Raw genomic sequence first — 17,697 nt, 5'->3', positions numbered from 1 at the left:
GTGCGCTCGGACGATGTCGGCGAGCGTTGCCATGTAGATGTTGAAGAGGGTTGGGCTAAGGGATGATCCTTGGGTACTCCGCAGGTGATCGTGGTGGCTTCGGATCGGAATGGGGGAGGCAGACTCTCTGGGTTCTGCCCTCAGGAAGGAGGTGATCCAGTTCAGGGTTTTGTCACGGATCCCTGCGTCATGGAGGCATGTGCGCAGGGTGTGGTGGCAGACAGTGTCGAAGGCAGCCGAGAAGTCTAGTAGGATGAGGGCCGCTGTTTCGCCATTGTCCAGCAGGGTCCTGATGTCATCTGTGGCGGCGATGAGGGCCGTTTTGGTGCTGTGGTTGCTGCAGAAACCGGATTGGGAGGAGTCCAGGATGTTGTTCTCCTCCAGGAAGTGGGTAAGTTGTCGGTTAGCAGTCTTCTCAATGACTTTCGCCGGGAACGGGAGCAGGGAGATGGGTCGTAAGTTCTTGAAGTCCTTAGGGTCCGCTTTGGGCTTTCGGAGTAGAGCATGGATTTTGGTGTGTTTCCAGCTACCGGGGAAGGTGGCGGTTTCGAAGGAGCTGTTAATGATCTTTCAGCATTGGGGTGCGATGATGGAGCTTGATTTGTTGAAGATGTGGTGGGAGCAGGGGTCGGAGGGTGAGCAGGAGTGGATGTTGTTCATGATTTTGATGGTGTCTTCGTCATTGACGTTGTTACAGGAGAGCAGGAGGTCGGTGTGTTTGGAGGGCGTTGAGTCGGGGGTGTCGGCGACTGTCGTCAATGTCTGGGTTCTGAAGCTGTCATGGATGTCTGCGATCTTGCGGTGGAAGAAGGAGGCCAGGGAGTTGCAGAGTTCTTGCGACGGTGGGATGTAATTGGAGCTGGAGTTGGGGGAGGCAAGCTCTTTCACGATGCTGAAGAGCTCTTTGCTGTTGTGTGTGTTGTTGTCGATGCGTTCCTTGAAGAAGGTCCTTTTTGCGGATCGGATGAGTGGTGGTGCTTGCGTCTGGCGTCCTCGAGAGCCGCGTGGTTGTCTGTTGTCTGGTCTTGGCGCCACTGCTTCTCGAGTCTTCGGCAGATTTGCTTGTAAGTCTGGAGGTCGGCGTTCAACCAGATGGCTCTGGTGTCGGTGCGCCTGTTTGAGGGTTTCCTTATTGGGGCGAGGGTGTTGGCACAGTAGTCGATCCATTGTCTGAAGTTGTGGGCCGCTTCGTTGGTGTCCGTGGGCTCGGATGGAGGGTCTCGGGCGAGGGTGGTGATGAGCTGGTCTTCAGTGACTTTGTTCCATCTGCGGTGTGGGATTTGTTGCGGTTGGCTGTGCGTGGTGTGTTTCTCGAAGCAGAAGTGGATGCAGTGGTAGTCGGTCCCGTGGAATTCGGTGGTGTGGCTGAAGGTGACGTGATTGCTGGCGGAGAAGACGGGGTTGAGCGTGAGTCCGGCGGAGTGGGTGGGAGTTGTGACAAGCTGTGTGAGTCCGAGGTTGGTGCGGTTTTCGATCAGGGTTGTGGAGTTGCTGTTGTTGGCGTTCTCGAGGTGGAAGTTCAGGTCTCCGAGGAGGATGTAGTCTGTGGAGGCGAGGGCGTGCATGCTGATGAGGTCGGCGATGGAGTCGCTGAACTGTGTTCGGGGCTCCGGGGGTCTGTAGACAATGGTTCCTCTGAGGGTGGTGTTGTGATCGGCATGGATCGGCATGAAGTGTAGGTGTTCGGCCATGCTGAGGGAGTCTTCGGTGTCGGTAGAAATTCTGATGTTGTTCCTGTGGACTACGGCGATTCCTCCTCCTGGTCTGTTGTTGTTTCGGTCCCTGCGGGTGAGCTTGTAGCTGTCCGGGATGACTATGACTATGTCGGGCGCTGAGGAGGCGTTCATCCAGGTCTCCGTCAGGGGAGGAAGAATCGAGAAGGTCCGAGAGTTCGACAGCTTGCTTGTGGACTGAGCGGGTGTTGAGTAGTATGCATTTGAAACTGGTGTGGCATGCTTTGTTGGGACAGGCAGGATGCGCTGGAGTGCGTTGCCTGGAGTAGCGGCAGTTTCTGCAGGTGAAGGCTCCGTGGGTGAGTTTCGGGGCAGCCTGATAGCAGCTGGAGTTTCGGCCGGTGTTGAATGCGTGGAGGGAGTTGGCGTTGTATTGATGTCAGGGTATGTGGCACTCGCGGGGGCAGGGGGTCTGTCGCTGGGCGCAGTCCCGGCGCGGACGGGCGCAGACGGGCTTGCCTTAGGCTCGCCCGCTACGCGCATATGCTGTGCGACCGCGCTGCAGTCTCCTTTAAGTAGGGGTGGGGGAGGGAGGAGCAGTTGAGAGGCAGGAGGGGCGTGGGCGGGAAGCTGAGGGCAAAATAGATGTAGGGGGACACAGAGAGGAGTCAGCGGGGGCAGAAAACAATACAATCAGGACAAAACTCCAAAACAATGTCACAATCGGAGCAGAAATGCGTGGGAGGGGAGGAGTAAAAACAGTAAAACAACAGTACCGGCAACAGGCACCAGCAAGGTGCAGACAAGAACCCTGCCTGGGAGGAACGCAGGCAGACAACAGCACGGAGGAGCTGCGGGGGGAAAGCTGATCTCTGGCCGAGGGCTGGGAGTCTAGCAAAGCTAGAACCTCTCCTGTATTCAACTATGAGAATAGTGCAGCCGGAGAGGACCAGTAAATCTATGATATTTTGGGAAAAGTTGTTTATTCAGGATTCACTAATGTACATAAGATGGACACTTTTTGATTCTAAGAGAGATAAGATGTCCATATGCTGAACTGACATTGTGTAAAATGCCTTGGATGTAGCGGTGATCTGGGGTGACGAGCTCCATGTCTTGGTTCAGTTCATCTGAATCCGGGTGTCATTATTTGGCTTCTTTTTTATTAGGTGAAGTATCAGCCATCATTCAGTATTGTGCTGGGGATCCAGCGGCAGTACATACATAGATTCTTTGGCGTGGGTTGAACTTTCTGAATGTGTGTCTTAGCTGGATGGAGTCAGGCTAGTTTGTAGGAAGCTGATGAGGAAGGTAATGAGAAGAGGAGAACCATTAAAGAATGTGACAATAGTAGAAGTGTATAAAGGAAGGCAAGTGTGAAGTTCTAGCGTGTACACAATAAGTCACGATAGGTAGAGAAGCCAAGTTAAGTGAGGAGGAGAGGCAGGTAATGTTCTATTCAAAATCAGAGTTGAGATGAGGTAGAATTTACACTGGAGAATGAGGGTAAGAAAGAGGTGAAGGTTGCAAATAGATTAGTGGAGGGAGTGAGCAAAGGGGCTACACCTAAGGGAAAGTAGGAGGAGGGGAAATGGGAGAGAAAGGGGGAACCAACCAACGCACACCATGACCAAACAACCACCCCCCACCACCACCCTCCACGCCTGGACCCCGATCAGCACCGAAGACACCATCCGCACGATGAACTCCATCCACTCCGGATCACCGACCGACCCCTGCCCTCACCACGTCTTCAACAAGGCCGACGCTGTCATCGCACCCCACCTGCGAGACATCATCAACACATCCTTCGACACCGCCACCTTCCCCGAGAGCTGGAAGCACGCCGAACTCAGCGCTCTTCTCAAAAAACCCACAGCGGACCCCTCCGAACTCAAGAATTACCGCCCCATCTCGCTCCTCCCGTTTCCAGCCAAAGTCATCGAGAAGATCGTCAACAAGCAGATGGCCGCCTTCCTCGAGACGAACGGATCCCTCGACCCCTCACAGTCCGGCTTCAGAGCCAACCACAGCACCGAGACCGCCCTCATCGCCGCCACCGATGACATCCGAGCCCTGATGGACAATGGAGAAACAGCGGCCCTCATCCTCCTAGACCTCTCCGCGGCATTCGACACGGTCTGCCACCGCACCCTAGTACGGCGCCTCAGCAACATCGGCATCCAGGACAAGGCGCTGGAATGGATCATCTCCTTCCTCGACGGAAGAACACAGAGAGTCCGCCTACCACCGTACAAGTCAGAGGCCTCCGAAGTCATCTGCGGCGTCCCCCAAGGATCATCCCTGAGCCCCACCCTCTTCAACGTCTACATGAGCCCCCTCGCGGCCATCGTACGCAAACACAACCTCAGCATAATCTCCTACGCCGACGACACCCAGCTGATCCTCTCCCTGACCAACGACCCCGCCGCCGCCAGAGCCAACCTGCACGAAGGGATGAAAGAGGTAGCCGAGTGGATGACGACCAGCCGCCTGAAACTGAACTCGGACAAGACGGAGGTCCTCATCCTGGGCTCCTCACCCTCCGCCTGGGACGACTCCTGGTGGCCCCCCGCCCTGGGCACCGCACCCAAACCGACTGACCATGCACGAAACCTGGGCGTCATCCTGGACTCCTCCCTCTCCATGACCAGGCAAGTCAACAACGTCTCCTCGGCGTGCTTCAACATCCTACGCATGCTACGGAAGATCTTCTGGTGGATCCCCACCGAGACCAGGAAGACCGTCACCCAGGCCCTCGTCACCAGCCGACTGGACTACGGCAACGCCCTCTACGCCGGTACCACCGCCAAGCTCCAGAAGAGACTCCAGCGGATCCAGAACGCCTCAGCCAGACTCATCCTCGACATCCCACGAACCAGTCACATCTCCGGACATCTGAAAGACCTTCACTGGCTCCCCGTCAACAAAAGAATCACCTTCCGCCTCCTCACCCACGCACACAAAGCCCTACACGACCAAGGCCCGAGCTACCTCAACAGCCGAGTCAACTTCTACGCTCCCAAACGCCACCTCCGATCAGCCAACCACGCCCTCGCCGCCGTCCCCCGCATCCGAAGAGCGACTACAGGAGGAAGGTCCTTCTCCTACCTGGCCGCCAAGACCTGGAACTCCCTCCCGACCGACCTGCGCCTGACCCAAGACCACCTCTCCTTCAGGAAGAAGCTGAAGACCTGGCTGTTCGAGCAGTAGCGGCACCGCCCCCCCCCCCCCCAGCGCCTTGAGACCCTACGGGTATGTAGCGCGCTTTATAAGTGTCAATGATTGATTGATTGATTGAAGATGAGAGGGACAAAGTTACAAGAAATGAGTAAAAATAGTATTACAAATAAGGAGTAAAGAAAAGGAGTAGAAGGGAGATGTAGATGCATTACGTGCAAAAAAGTAGAATATGGAGTGCGGAATGTTGATATTGAAAAAGCACTCGTATGGATATATAATGGGTAAAGATTTTATTTTTTTGGAGAGTCTTAACTCACCGCTTGGCTCACATCTATGTTACTTCACTTAGCGCTTTGGGTAGTTGAAGGGTAGTTGATCAGGGTTTCCAGTTTGACCTGAGGAGATTGCCTAGAAATACATCTGGAGTGATGAGGATAGAACACTTTACTGTTTCAGGCTCTTTGTGGGACTTCATCTAGTTGTTTAGCTTTGCTTTGCCAAGGAAGTTGTTATGACTGACTGTTGGTTAGAGGTGAACCTCAAGCTCATGAGAGTTCTTCCGGTGACATGCATGAATAAAACTGTTGTGTTTAGCTATTTTTGTAAATTTGAATGTAGGCTACAACTTGGCATCCAGTTGATTGTTGTTTGTATAGAATGATCAGGCAGCCTGGAGAAGGAAAACAGCCCGCGTCTGGCGTGCCCAATCTGATTCGGTTCTGCTTATGGGAGTTCTAAGTCACTAGAGCTCCCACTGAAATTGCAGATAATTAGGCTGGTAGTAGGAGCCCAATTTAGATCTCTCCAGGGGGGATGCTGTCTTTGGTGACCACCTACTTACTGTGTGAACCATGCTGCTGTGGTCAAATTATTTGGAAAGGACTGCAATTGCCACAAGATTCTTTGACCAAAACACTGCCTCGCTCCTCCTTGTTCAGTCTGCCCTTGAGTATATATGCCTGGGCAGAATGTGTCCACCTTGCTCTGTGGCTTGGTGTTGGGTAAAAGAGTATGGCAGCTTTTAGAGTTACATCAGCTGCCACTCGGGGGAGCATCCTTGAAAAGCTGGGCTACTGTATGATCATGGGGACTGCTGGGGTCAGACAAACTGGCCCATTAGAATGTCGAAGGACTTTGGCCAGGTAAAGTCAGGTGTTCCCCTTTGCGGCCTAGTCAATCCGCTAAGAGGGAGTTAGTGGATGTTGACTTTGGGTCGCTCATTAGCTGTAGGTGCGCTGGTCACAGACTATTCGCGCATCTACTAGTATCCTCAATAGAGTTGATAGAGAGCAGGAACTATGTGTCTGGTCATAGTGGTGTAGCTGACATAGGTGTAGGGAGTAGCAGGATGTTACTGTTCCTTCACGTAAGCATCTTCTTTGAATAAATGAGAGTATCTCCTGGTAGTCCTAAGAAGCAGATCAAAAGAACCAATCGCTGAATGTGTAAAGCTATTTATAGCTTTTTTTTGCATTAATTAATTTTAGTGGTTTTTCTGCATGTCTGTCTCTTTTACTTATGTCTTGATATGGTATGAAAGACCTCCTCTTGCACTTTGCAACCACAGACAGGAGTATAAGTGACTGCTATTTATTCCATCATGCTAAAGTCATTGGCAGTTACGTTGTTCTTAATTCTTTGCTCAGTGTCTGTAGTATTCAGCAAACAGAAAACCATAGACCTCTGGCAGCTGTCTAGTAAACACACGATTGGGCTTAGCATACGTTCACAGACAACTATAAGACTGGGTCGAATATCTCAATTTCAGCCCAATTGTGGCAGAGATTGATCATAAAATAGAGTACTATGCCTAGAAGAGGACTGAAAATGACAGATGAATGTAGATTGGATCTATAATAAGAAATTTTAAGAGGACATCTCGCACTCTATTTTTTTCAGCAATCCTTGCCTGCCTCCTAGAGTAAACTGAACGATGTAAATGTAAATGTATTGCGACTTATATAGCGCACGTATCACCCGAAGGCATCAAGGCGCTTGCCTTGGGAACCCGTCCTGGCTTTTCCCTGTGAGATAACCCCTACTGGGTATCCCCAGGGTGAAAGCCAGGCATCCCGCAGCGGGTGGGCCGCCGTAGTGGAGATTAAGCAACTATTGCCCAGAGTTGCAGCATGGGACCCCATGATTAGAATAGGCACCGAGGCGAGAATTATCGAGTCCGTGGACATTATGGGCTCAGGACCCTGCCGCGTCGGGAATTGAACCCTGGTCCCGGGCCAGATCTCTGCATCAGGGTCTGCCGCTCTAATCAGTGAGCCACACTCCTCCACGATGACACAAACAACCTTTGAAAACATGCAAGAGCACAGCAGGCAACATCAGAAACATAATTTTGAATTATTTCCCCAACTCAACCTTAGAACATTAGAAAAAGTATTTCTGAAAGGGACAGGGAAATGGAAAGAGTGCTCCAACAAGGAGAGCACATGTTTTTAATTGAATCAAAAATACGTAATAAAATGTCGACTGAAATCGAAATGTCTATGAGTTGAAACAAAGTTAACATCCTTGTCTTTTAAAGTCTGGAATAAAAGTGGGAAAATACTCACCCAAGGATAAGGAATTGTCCTGGTGCTGGAAGACCAAGCTGTATGGAATCTTTCAGTAGCGTCAACAGGGAAGACCAGCTATCTACTAAATTTGAAATCGGGATCCTGCAAGAATAATACATGTATCGTAAATTGTTGACTGATTACACCAACCAATTAGCTCATAATCTCAAAGCTTGACAGTAAAGTTACTAAATAAATGTAAGAAAGAGAAATAGGTAACCAAGCACTTCTTGGAATATTAATATATATACAGGCTTTTTGTCAAAGTACTTCACATAAAATAGCATCATATTTTCACCTGAAGAACAACCAGATTGTTTGCGATACAGGGTGCCCAACTTAGGTACTCTTAAAAAGTATACTTTTAACTCCATTGCTACACACATTAATCTGGATTTGGGTAATAAAAATGACACAGAATACATTCATGCTTGTATATTTAAGTTGAGTGATGTCTTTATTGTTTCATTTTTTACATATGTGGTGTTTTTCTCCAGGATACTGAACGGACATTAGTAATGCAATTAAAAAGTATATATTTTTAAAATCATACAGAAAGTCAATTGTTTGAACACAGTTTGTGATCACAGTAAACATTTATTGGTGAGCGTCTATCTAAAGATTTAAATAAAGCAGCAGTGAGAAGATGTTTCTAACCATGATTTTAAAGGACAATGGAATGTAGATATTTGAATGGACTGTAGTAGGGCTGGAATTGTACAGTATGCCAATAAACAGTCTAAACGAGCACCAAAAAGCCAGATATAATGCAAAAAGAATACAAGTGATGATTGCTTTTTGTACACAATGACTCTTTGAGATTCATATTTTAACGTGTTATGATTCAGAATACTTTTGAGTTGTAAAATAGTTCTCGCGCTTTGTAGTGCGAGCACTATGTAAACAAGCATTGGCATAGCCAATAGGTCTCACCTGTGGGACCTTATAAGTGTTTAGCCATGCAACACTTGATGTTGTTGCACCAAGGATATTGTCCTGCATAACTAAATACTTATAAGGCCCCAAAGGCGATACCTATTGGCTATGCCAATGCTTGTTTAGGACTTGTGCTCTGGAAACGTATGTAATACTGTGCAGGGCTATTATTGGCAACATGTGTATGTTTGAGGCATCATTGTTTTTTATCATCTGCAAAAGTCCCGTCTTCCGAAATATCGTTAAAGATATTCCATAGTTTGCTACGATGTTAACCAGGGGACGCAGCTACCATTGGTGCAGCATTTGCAGTGGCACCGGGCCCAGGAGGCCCCTTGGACCCAGACAATTCATGTATTTTAGAACACCAATAACAGTCAGAAGGCCATGTACATGCCTGCACTAGGGCCCACGGCTTCCTTGACACGCTAGTGATATTGACACCTTAATAAGAACGCGCTTTTTTCAAAGAGCAGCAAAACACGCTGCCACCATTTTTTTGAAGCACTGGAAATTACATGCGTTCCTAGTACTTTCCATTACCCGAGTCTCCGACTTCAGAAGGATGGAAGTCCGAATAAGCTTTGCCACAGTAAAATAAACCGCACACATGCTATGTATGACTGTATCCCCAACGCAGCAGTGTCTTTCAGGCCTGCTTCCCACAATTACCTGCAACCAGAGTTTGTCTACCCAACCCCCTTCTTCCCCCCTCCAGTGGCGTAACTAAACTTGAGGGTTGGTCCCCTGAAAAGTACATGGGGGGGCTCTCTGGCCAGGGACCTGCCAGTGCTGGAGGGGGGCTCCTGCGCTGCGTGGGCTTTGGTTACGTCACTGCCCCTTCTCCCCTTGGCGCTGCTTTCTCTTTTCCTTCCGCCTCGCCACTTCCCTCTCCTTCTATTTCAACGCCAACTCTATCCTCCCATCTCTCTTCTATTCTTCTCCCCGCCTCCTCCACTTTTCTCCCCTTACTTCAGTCTCTTTCCCCCTCGTTCATTATCCCTCCTACATTTCCCCATTCCACCCCATCTCTACCCTCCCCGTCTCCCATCTAGTTTGAGTCAGTTGTCGCGCACACTACGCCTTGTGTATAAACACCCAGCTAGTCACGGGGCTGTGGGCAGACACACACCCTTCGCACCCCCACGAGGCCCGGGCTCTCCAGAGCTGAGCACTGCCTGGCCTCCCTGGCTGGTCCTAGTAAGTCCCTCGGAGTGCTCCCTAGTGCAAACCGAATGTTTTTAAGGTCTTAATGTTCACGTTTCCCTCCCCTCTCTCTCTGGGACCCGGACGCGTCACTATGGTAACGCTTATCCACACCCCCACTTCCGACAGACCAATCATGTCCTTGTTTCCCCCTTCACGTCAGCACACCCCTGCTGATGCGCAATGACACGCCCAATCGCCGCCCCCTGCCCCAACTCCGCCCAAACGCAGAAGTTATACTCCATTTCTTGCCGATACCGGCTGTCAGACGCCTGCCTTCTCTGAAGCGCCGCGCACGCCGATTAAGACAGGTAACCACCAGCACCCACCGTGAATTTTTCCTCGACCCTCACTTTCCTTCTAGCGAGTTGCTAATGTCTGCCCTCCCGTTTTCTTTAGCGTTCGTGCAAACGGCTGAATCACACGGCCGACCGGGGCACCGATTACTTAAGGTACGTGACCATCAGACCTTCTAACCCCCGATTCACTGCCCTATATCAAATCAGCTATAACTAGAATGCTCCACTCTCTATAGCAAATACATCGATCCATTCCCCTCTCCAGCAGTGCCCCCATTATTCTTCCCTTTCTCCTTAGTACCCCCCTGCAGCCAGCAGACGATCCTTGAGTGGGCTTCCACAAGTTACCACGGCCTCCCTTCCGAGGATATTTACTTAATAAAAGAGGATTCACATGACTCGGATCCCATTTCAGGTACCCTACAGTTTCCCAAGTACTTGCCTTTCCTTTCCTGACCTCTGTACTCCGCTCCCTAACCTCCTTCCTTTCCTTACAGCACTCCCCAACTCAGACAACCAAGTCCTGATGATGATCCGAACTAACCCGGATCGAAACGCCGTCGACCTAACAGCCTAAACAATAGGCGCACTCCTCCCTTGTGGCTCGACAATTAAATGAAATAACCCTTGCCTACTGTGATATCACACTGTCACATGCGCCTCTGAGCCACTCACTGTAAATTACTTGCACTTTATGCACAGTGCGCCGCCAACGCTGTTCACCTTCACTTGCGTCGCCACTTGCACTTTGTACACGTTTATGCACCGAGTTTCATTAGGTTTCCACTAATTCAATTTATGCAGTGCTGTTCTCAACTGTATACTTCTGACCTTGGAACTAATGTTACAATATAAAGATGAATAACTATCTTTTATCATACCAATTAATATTCTCCTTCTTTCTTTCAAAGTAATGCTATGTGCATGCTTATTTTAATTGTCTACTGACTCTTACCTCTCAGGACATTGTTTCTTTTTTGCATCTTACCTACCCAGTCCTGAATTGGTTTATGGGTTACACTCCTGTTAATCTTACAACCCTAGTGCAGCATGGCATGGTGGCATTCGCACCTATGCATGCCAGTGCCGCGTCTGTTCTCACTGATGGAGCGAGATTTGGAAATAATTTTATTTCAACTCGTGAAGTCACACTTCCATAATGGAAATAACTCTATTAACGTTTGGTGCTGTGTTTGTATTAATTCAACCTAGATTAAAATTACTTTACACGCGGGAAACTAATTTGTGTGCTCATAGACGTGCATTATTGTTGCATCTTTTGTTCGTGCAAATTAATAAATTAATTTGTCCTTTTGTCATGTTATAACTAATTGCGGCTGTTTTTAAAAGTATGCATGTGCTTGTTTTGCTTCCCTTGTCTATGTGGCGTCACTCAATTTTCTATGGGTGCATAAAGAATTTCGATGGATTTAAAGAAGACTGGTAGATATAATGCTGCTTTAATTGTTTGCTTTGGCTAGGTAATTTAGACTAATGGGTTAATCATTAGTAATTGCTGGGTGGCAACAGAACGAATAATATTTCTTACATTAATTTTTCTTTTGTGTTTGTTTATATATTAGTGGACGTTAATTTGACTACTTTTGGGCCTAGTTTACTCAAAGTTTGCAAATGATTTCTGCACGGAGCAAGAGAGAGTCCTTTCAAAGAAAAATTTTCCTTTCGGTGGCAACATTTGGAAAGCGTGGTGTGTTTCTAGCAGTCTCCTACTCGGACAAGGCCAAGGCCAGGAACCGGCAGGAGGAACATTTGATAACTTTGCATCCGAGGAAGTGAAATGACGTGATGTAAAATTTTATACTAGAAATTGTTGCAATCTGAGGAAGCCTCGGAGCTCGAATGCTATAGACAATGGACTCTAAGAAAGTCACGGAACTGATGTTTTGAAAATGAGGTGACATGTCACTTGTCACTTTTGAACCAATGGGACTCCGACTTTTGCAGAAAAGAATTACTTTTACTTAGATTAGTTAGCGTAGTAAGGTATAAAAACTCATTCCCCGTGGAAGGGTTATGCTTGCTGCTGCTTTTGCTGACCTTTGAATGAGGGTGTCGTGCCGACAGACTTCACTTGGAGCATGTAAGAGCCCTCAAAGACTTTATTTTATTTCCATTTATTTAGCTTAGTTAGGGACTTAGATTCTGAAAAATGCTAAACTAAATAAATACTTTTGCAATAATAATCTTGAAACTTATAATGACTATACGTGCAATGATTCTAATAAAAATGCTTTAATAAAAATTACATTTACAAATTATAATAAATAGCTAATAAAATCTTACTTTTGAAAACAAGCTGGTCTTGACATTTCATGGGTTCAGGTTACCATTAGCTAGATTCTATCGCCATAAGTGGCTTAATAAATAGTTAGGTTTGTTGAAATGATGATATTCATTTACCGCGGTTGTATATAAATGTATATAATTTGTGAATAGGTTAATTAGGCCACTTGGTTCAGTTGGTCATAATATGTCATGTTTGATTAATGGGCCTTTATGTTTAATTAGTGATTATTAGTATAAGTTGTAGAGTTGGGTAGCGTAATTTATGACATATTTTCTATAGGCCGCTGGATCAATTACCTTGGTAGCAGAATTTGATGGTTGCTATGGTAACCAACATGTACGGTAATTACATAGGATCGATGTCTAACATATGTTGTGTCCGTTTTCGTGCTATATGTAAGGTTTTTTCCAGCAGCGTGAAAATTCCTTGTTGTACCGGTACAAATTAGTGTGATGAGAAGGTAGTCACACAGCACATTTGATCTGTTTCAGAGTAGTGGTATCGCCGTGTATCACAAGTGTTGTCGCCGTGCAACACAAGTTAGGGTTAGGAGTGAGTGTTGTATAGTGAGGATTATCTAAGAAATTTGATCAGCATGAGTATAGGGACAATGAGCCCGCTCTAAAACTCTCTGTGATAAGACTAATAGTATATATTCAAGCTTGAGTGAAGGGTAATGTAACGTCGGTGTATGATTATCTATAAACAGGTGAGAGTCCTGTAGGGATAACATGCTTAATATCTATAAACAGGTGAGAGTCCTGTACGGATACCGTTGTTTATTTTACTAACGGTGCATGATATCTATAAACAGGTGAGAGTCCTGTACGGATTTCATGTGTGTTTGATTAGGGATACTTTCCGTTTGAAAGTGTGTGATTGTTCTGTAATGGTGTTCAAGTTAAACTTTGAATTGTCACTTGGATGTGCATTCTGAGGGAAACGAGTTCATTATTACTTGTTTGAAGGGTAGAGTAAAAGGATTACTTTATCGGCAAATGTATATTCTGTGAGAATAGCGTCGTCTATTCCACGTATAGAATTCTTGAATGATTGAAATTCTATCTCTTTATTAGAGAAACAGACAGATGAGTCTTTCTTGTGGTTGTTGAAATTAATTTTTCATTGAAAAAGCGTTCTTAAAATGGCGCTGTGAAAAGTTTTTGTAAAGGAGGGGTGAGCGCTGAGAGTGAGACACGAGAAACCGCAGCCCCTGTGTACGTCACACGGTTAGCGCAGTGATTAGGTAGCATACGTCACAGGCTGTGTTCTGATTGGCTCTCGTAACTCTGACGTGCTGTAAGCTGACTGGTTCTTTCAGAAAGAACAATTTCTATTGGTTGAGCAAGGTAGTGACGTAGCTCAACTCTGATTGGCTTGTTGGTGTGTTTCGCGCACGGATTGGCTAGTGTTACGGAATATCCAGGAAATATTTTACGATCATTTCCTTTAATTGGAATTGATTTGAAAAATGAGTTATTATTTTAAACATGTTGAGAAAAAGCCTACTTTGTTTCAAAAGTTTAAAAATTTTATTTCACCTGACAAGAAAATAAAAACACGAGGTGGTAAATTACTTCATAAATACAAAACACCTGCAGCGTATATGGAAGGTGAATATGGATATCATACTGTTTTGTGGTTTGATGTCTGGAAACATTATACAAAGGATGATGGTGTTTTGACTTGACCAGAAGATGGTTCATTTAATATAAAAATGTTAAGAAATTTGAGAGAAAAGATGAACGCTCTTATACTGAAACCAAGACCTACTCAATTTGAAGCTTTAGTTGAGTGGGAAGATGAAATGTTTCAACTTCAAAGAGAAGCGAGTGGTATTAAAAGACCTCCGAAAATACCAAGCTATAGACGAGAGACACATGAAGATAGAATGCGAATGTGGAGACAGGGAGACATGTGTGATGGTCTTTATTTAATTAGAGAAATGGTTTTGGGATCTCCTGGTGAAAAGAGATCTGAAAAGAAAAATAATGTAGTCATAGAAAGTGAATCTGAAGATGCAGTTTTAGAAGAGATTTATACTTCTAATAAAAGAAATGAACCTTTGAGACCTCCTCGATCATGGTCTACTCCGATGGTTTCTACTGAAACCACACCAAGTGCACCTCCTATTAATGAATCTCCAAAATTGTACCCTAATAATTCAGAATCTTTTGAAACTCCAGAAAAATCAGAAACTGGGACAAATGCTGATGTTTATGTTGGAGGTAAACATTTTTCTTTAATTCCAAAAGAAAGGGAAGCCCCTAAAAATTTAATGAGAGAAATTAGGAATGAGGAAGTTGTAAATACTTCAGAATATTTAAGATCAAAAGAAGAATTATTTAGACAAATTACTAAAAGCATGGAAGCTGTAACGGTTCCAGTAACTATTGGTCCTGTTCAGCCTGTTTTTGAACAGAGAGAAAATAACAGGACAAGTTTAACGATCCCTTTAAATGCAGAAGTTCAAAAAGTTGCTGAAAAATTTTATTCTGATTTATCTGAAATTAATCATGAGAAAACGAAAATGCCTGATTAACTTTCAATGAAGGTTCTTTCAACAATTCACCAATGGGTGCAGAATCTGATGCTGAGTCTTCTGAAAGAAGAAAGTCAAATTCAAAACTTGATGTTGCAAAATTAAAAGCAAATTTAGAAGAATTAATAATTGGTACAATTGGTTCTGACAGTCTAAAATTTTGTCGTGATGATGAACTACTGTTCATCTGCAAAAGTATTCAATGGAAAACAAAGAATAAATATGATCAGTTGGAGGAACTGGCAGCAGAACTCGAAATTGATTTAAGTAGACAAAAGAATTTTGGAAAGCATTATAGATTAGATTTTACAGAAAAGGACATTGAGAGTTTGAATTTAATAGGAAGAATAATGCACATAAAAGATTTGATTGTTTACATTAAAAAGCTTGGTGAATTGAGCAAGTGGAGAGTAAAGTGGACAAGAAAGAAGGAGGATGAAAAATTAGAGAAATTATCAAAACAATTTCCAATGAGAGAAATTGCTGGTGGAGGCTATGTTCATGTTCCTTGGTCGAGACAGGATATTTTACTTTTCACTAATGATTTTCCTAGACTGAGAGAAAAACCTGTTGAATGGTATCGACAAGTAGACAGGTTTATTAAAGTTTCAAAAGTTCTATGGATTGATCTGGATGGATTTTTTGACATAGTTGTTCCATCAGATCTATGGACTGAATGTAAAATTGCTATAAGTTGGCCAAAAGAGGAACCTGAGCGTATTAAAGAAACTGGTGCTCCAGCTCCAATAGTAATGGATTTTTATGGAAAGGTGATTTATTGGTTAAAACAAAAAATTGCTCCAAAGGAAGTGGACTGGGTTAAAATAGACCGAACTAATCAGGAACCTAAAGAATCAGTTCATTCATTTTATGAAAGGTTATTACTAGTTTTTAAACAATACAGTGGCTATGAAAAGTTAGACGAAAAGGATATGAGCCATTTTATTTACAGATTTGTTTATGGTCTTAGACCTGAAGTTGGGGAAATGATTAGAAATAATATTGTCGGATGGCAATCGCTTTCAGTTGACAACATTTTGAGAAAAGCAAAATACTGTAGTGATGAGTTAGAGGTTAAACAAAAGAAGTTAAAGGAGAAAGCGATGTGGGCACAGGTGAAAGTGGCTGAGCAACAAATTGCCAGTCTTGAAAATAAAAATGGAAATTTTATTCAAAATCAGAACATGAATCAGGGTCAAGGAAAATTTTAATTTAATAATAATAAAAGATATAATGCTAAAATGAATGATTTAAAACAGAAATTGCCTTGTTTTAATTGCGGCGAGATTGGACACTGGAAAAGTGAGTGTAAAAACCCACCCAGAAATTTCAAAAATCCATTGTTAAACCCACAGATGCAGAACGATGTTGATCTGCAGCAACAGCTACGTTTGCAGCGTAAACTAAATGACCTGAGTCTTCAGCGACAGCTACAAAATCAATTGATTCAACAGCAGAATCAAATTCCACAACCTCCCTTTCCTAATTCTGGGGGAAGTCAAAAATATAATCCAGGTGTGGGATTTGAAGGAGATGATCAGGTAATAAGGACTCAAAGACAAATTGTGCAAAATGCTTCAGGACAGTTTTTGTTAACAGAGAATCAAGGAAGTGATTCTGATGATTACTTCTGATGGTGCCCGAGAGAGGGGGAAGAGTGTGTAATTGGAGCCACTCTTGAGGTTGACCAGTCTGGTCCATTTGTAAATGGGAAAGTTAATGATGTAGACATCACTTTTCTAGTGGACACTGGTGCTACCCGTTCTACTGTTAGATCAGTGGAAATTGAAAACCTACCTCTCTCTGGGGAAACCATCCAAGTAGTCGGAGTAAGTAATCAACAGATTAGAACTGATTTAACTGATCCAGTGCAAGTTGAAATTGGAAATTTTAAAGACAAACATAGATTTGTAGTTTGTAATAGCAGTCCAGTGAATTTACTAGGGAGAGATATATTGTGCAAGATGAATTGCAGAATATATTGTTCTCCTGATGGAGTAGAGTTACAAACAATGGAGGAAGATGGTTTGTATAGAATGACAATGATGTTGGTAGAAACAGAAGAATCAAAATTGTTTCCTGCTTTTGAAAAGGCAAACCTTCCTGTAGAACTAAAAGAGACAGTCAAAAATGAGATTTGGGATTTGACTGGAAATGAGATGGGTCTGATGAAACATATCGATCCAGTCAAAATTGCATTGAAACAGGGAATAGAATTTCCAAACATTCCTCAGTATAAAATGAAAGCAGAAACTATAGAAGGTGTTATTCCAGTGATTGAAAAATTCATTAAACAAGGTGTTTTAAAAGAAATTGAGAGTAGCCCTTGTAATTCACCAATTATGGGAATTAAAAAATCAAACGGAATATATAGAATTGTTCAAGATCTAAGAAAGATTAATCAGATTGTCGTTCCATGTTGTCCTGTTGTTCCAAATCCAGCAGTTATTTTATATCAGATTCCACATGATGCTGAGTGGTATACTGTTATTGATCTTTGCAATGCATTCTTTACTGTTCCTTTACATCCAGAGAGTCAGGAAATATTTGCTTTCAGGTTCCAAAATAGAACCCTCGCATGGTGTAGAATCCCTCAAGGGTATACTGAAAGTCCTTCCATTTTTAATGAATTGTTGAAGAGATCTTTAGAAGATCTAAATCTACCTGGTAGGTCAACATTTGTGCAGTATATTGACGATCTACTAATTGCAGCAAAGTTGAGAGAAAATTGTGTGACAGACACAATTGTACTTTTAAATCACCTAGCAGATGAGGGACATAAAGTGTCTCCTGCAAAATTGCAGTTTTGTAAACAAGAAGTGAAATACCTTGGACATAGAATTGCAAAAGGAATAAGACAAGTAACAATTGAAAGAATTAAAATGATTCAAGCAATGAAACCTCCAAGAACTCAAAGACAGGTTAGAATGTTTCTAGGAATGCTTGGTTACTGTCGTCAATGGATAAGTGGATTTTCAGT

General features: G+C 44.3%; 1 protein-coding gene across 2 annotated transcripts in view; it reads right to left on the bottom strand.

The window, feature by feature from the left end:
* The window catches only part of DOP1A (DOP1 leucine zipper like protein A), a 1,012,538-nt gene that overhangs the window by 242,125 nt on the left and 752,716 nt on the right, over positions 1-17,697 (bottom strand). For both annotated transcript variants that reach the window (XM_078648131.1, XM_078648132.1), the window contains one exon: positions 7,424-7,528. In XM_078648131.1, coding sequence (XP_078504257.1) covers positions 7,424-7,528 — 105 coding nt within the window. The remainder of the gene's footprint in view (positions 1-7,423; positions 7,529-17,697) is intronic.

This window comes from Lissotriton helveticus, chromosome 6 (assembly GCF_964261635.1).
Source record: "Lissotriton helveticus chromosome 6, aLisHel1.1, whole genome shotgun sequence".
Lineage (NCBI taxonomy): Eukaryota > Metazoa > Chordata > Amphibia > Caudata > Salamandridae > Lissotriton > Lissotriton helveticus.
The sequence above is the reverse complement of the archived record's forward strand: the minus strand, read 5'-3'. Positions and strand labels throughout refer to the sequence as shown.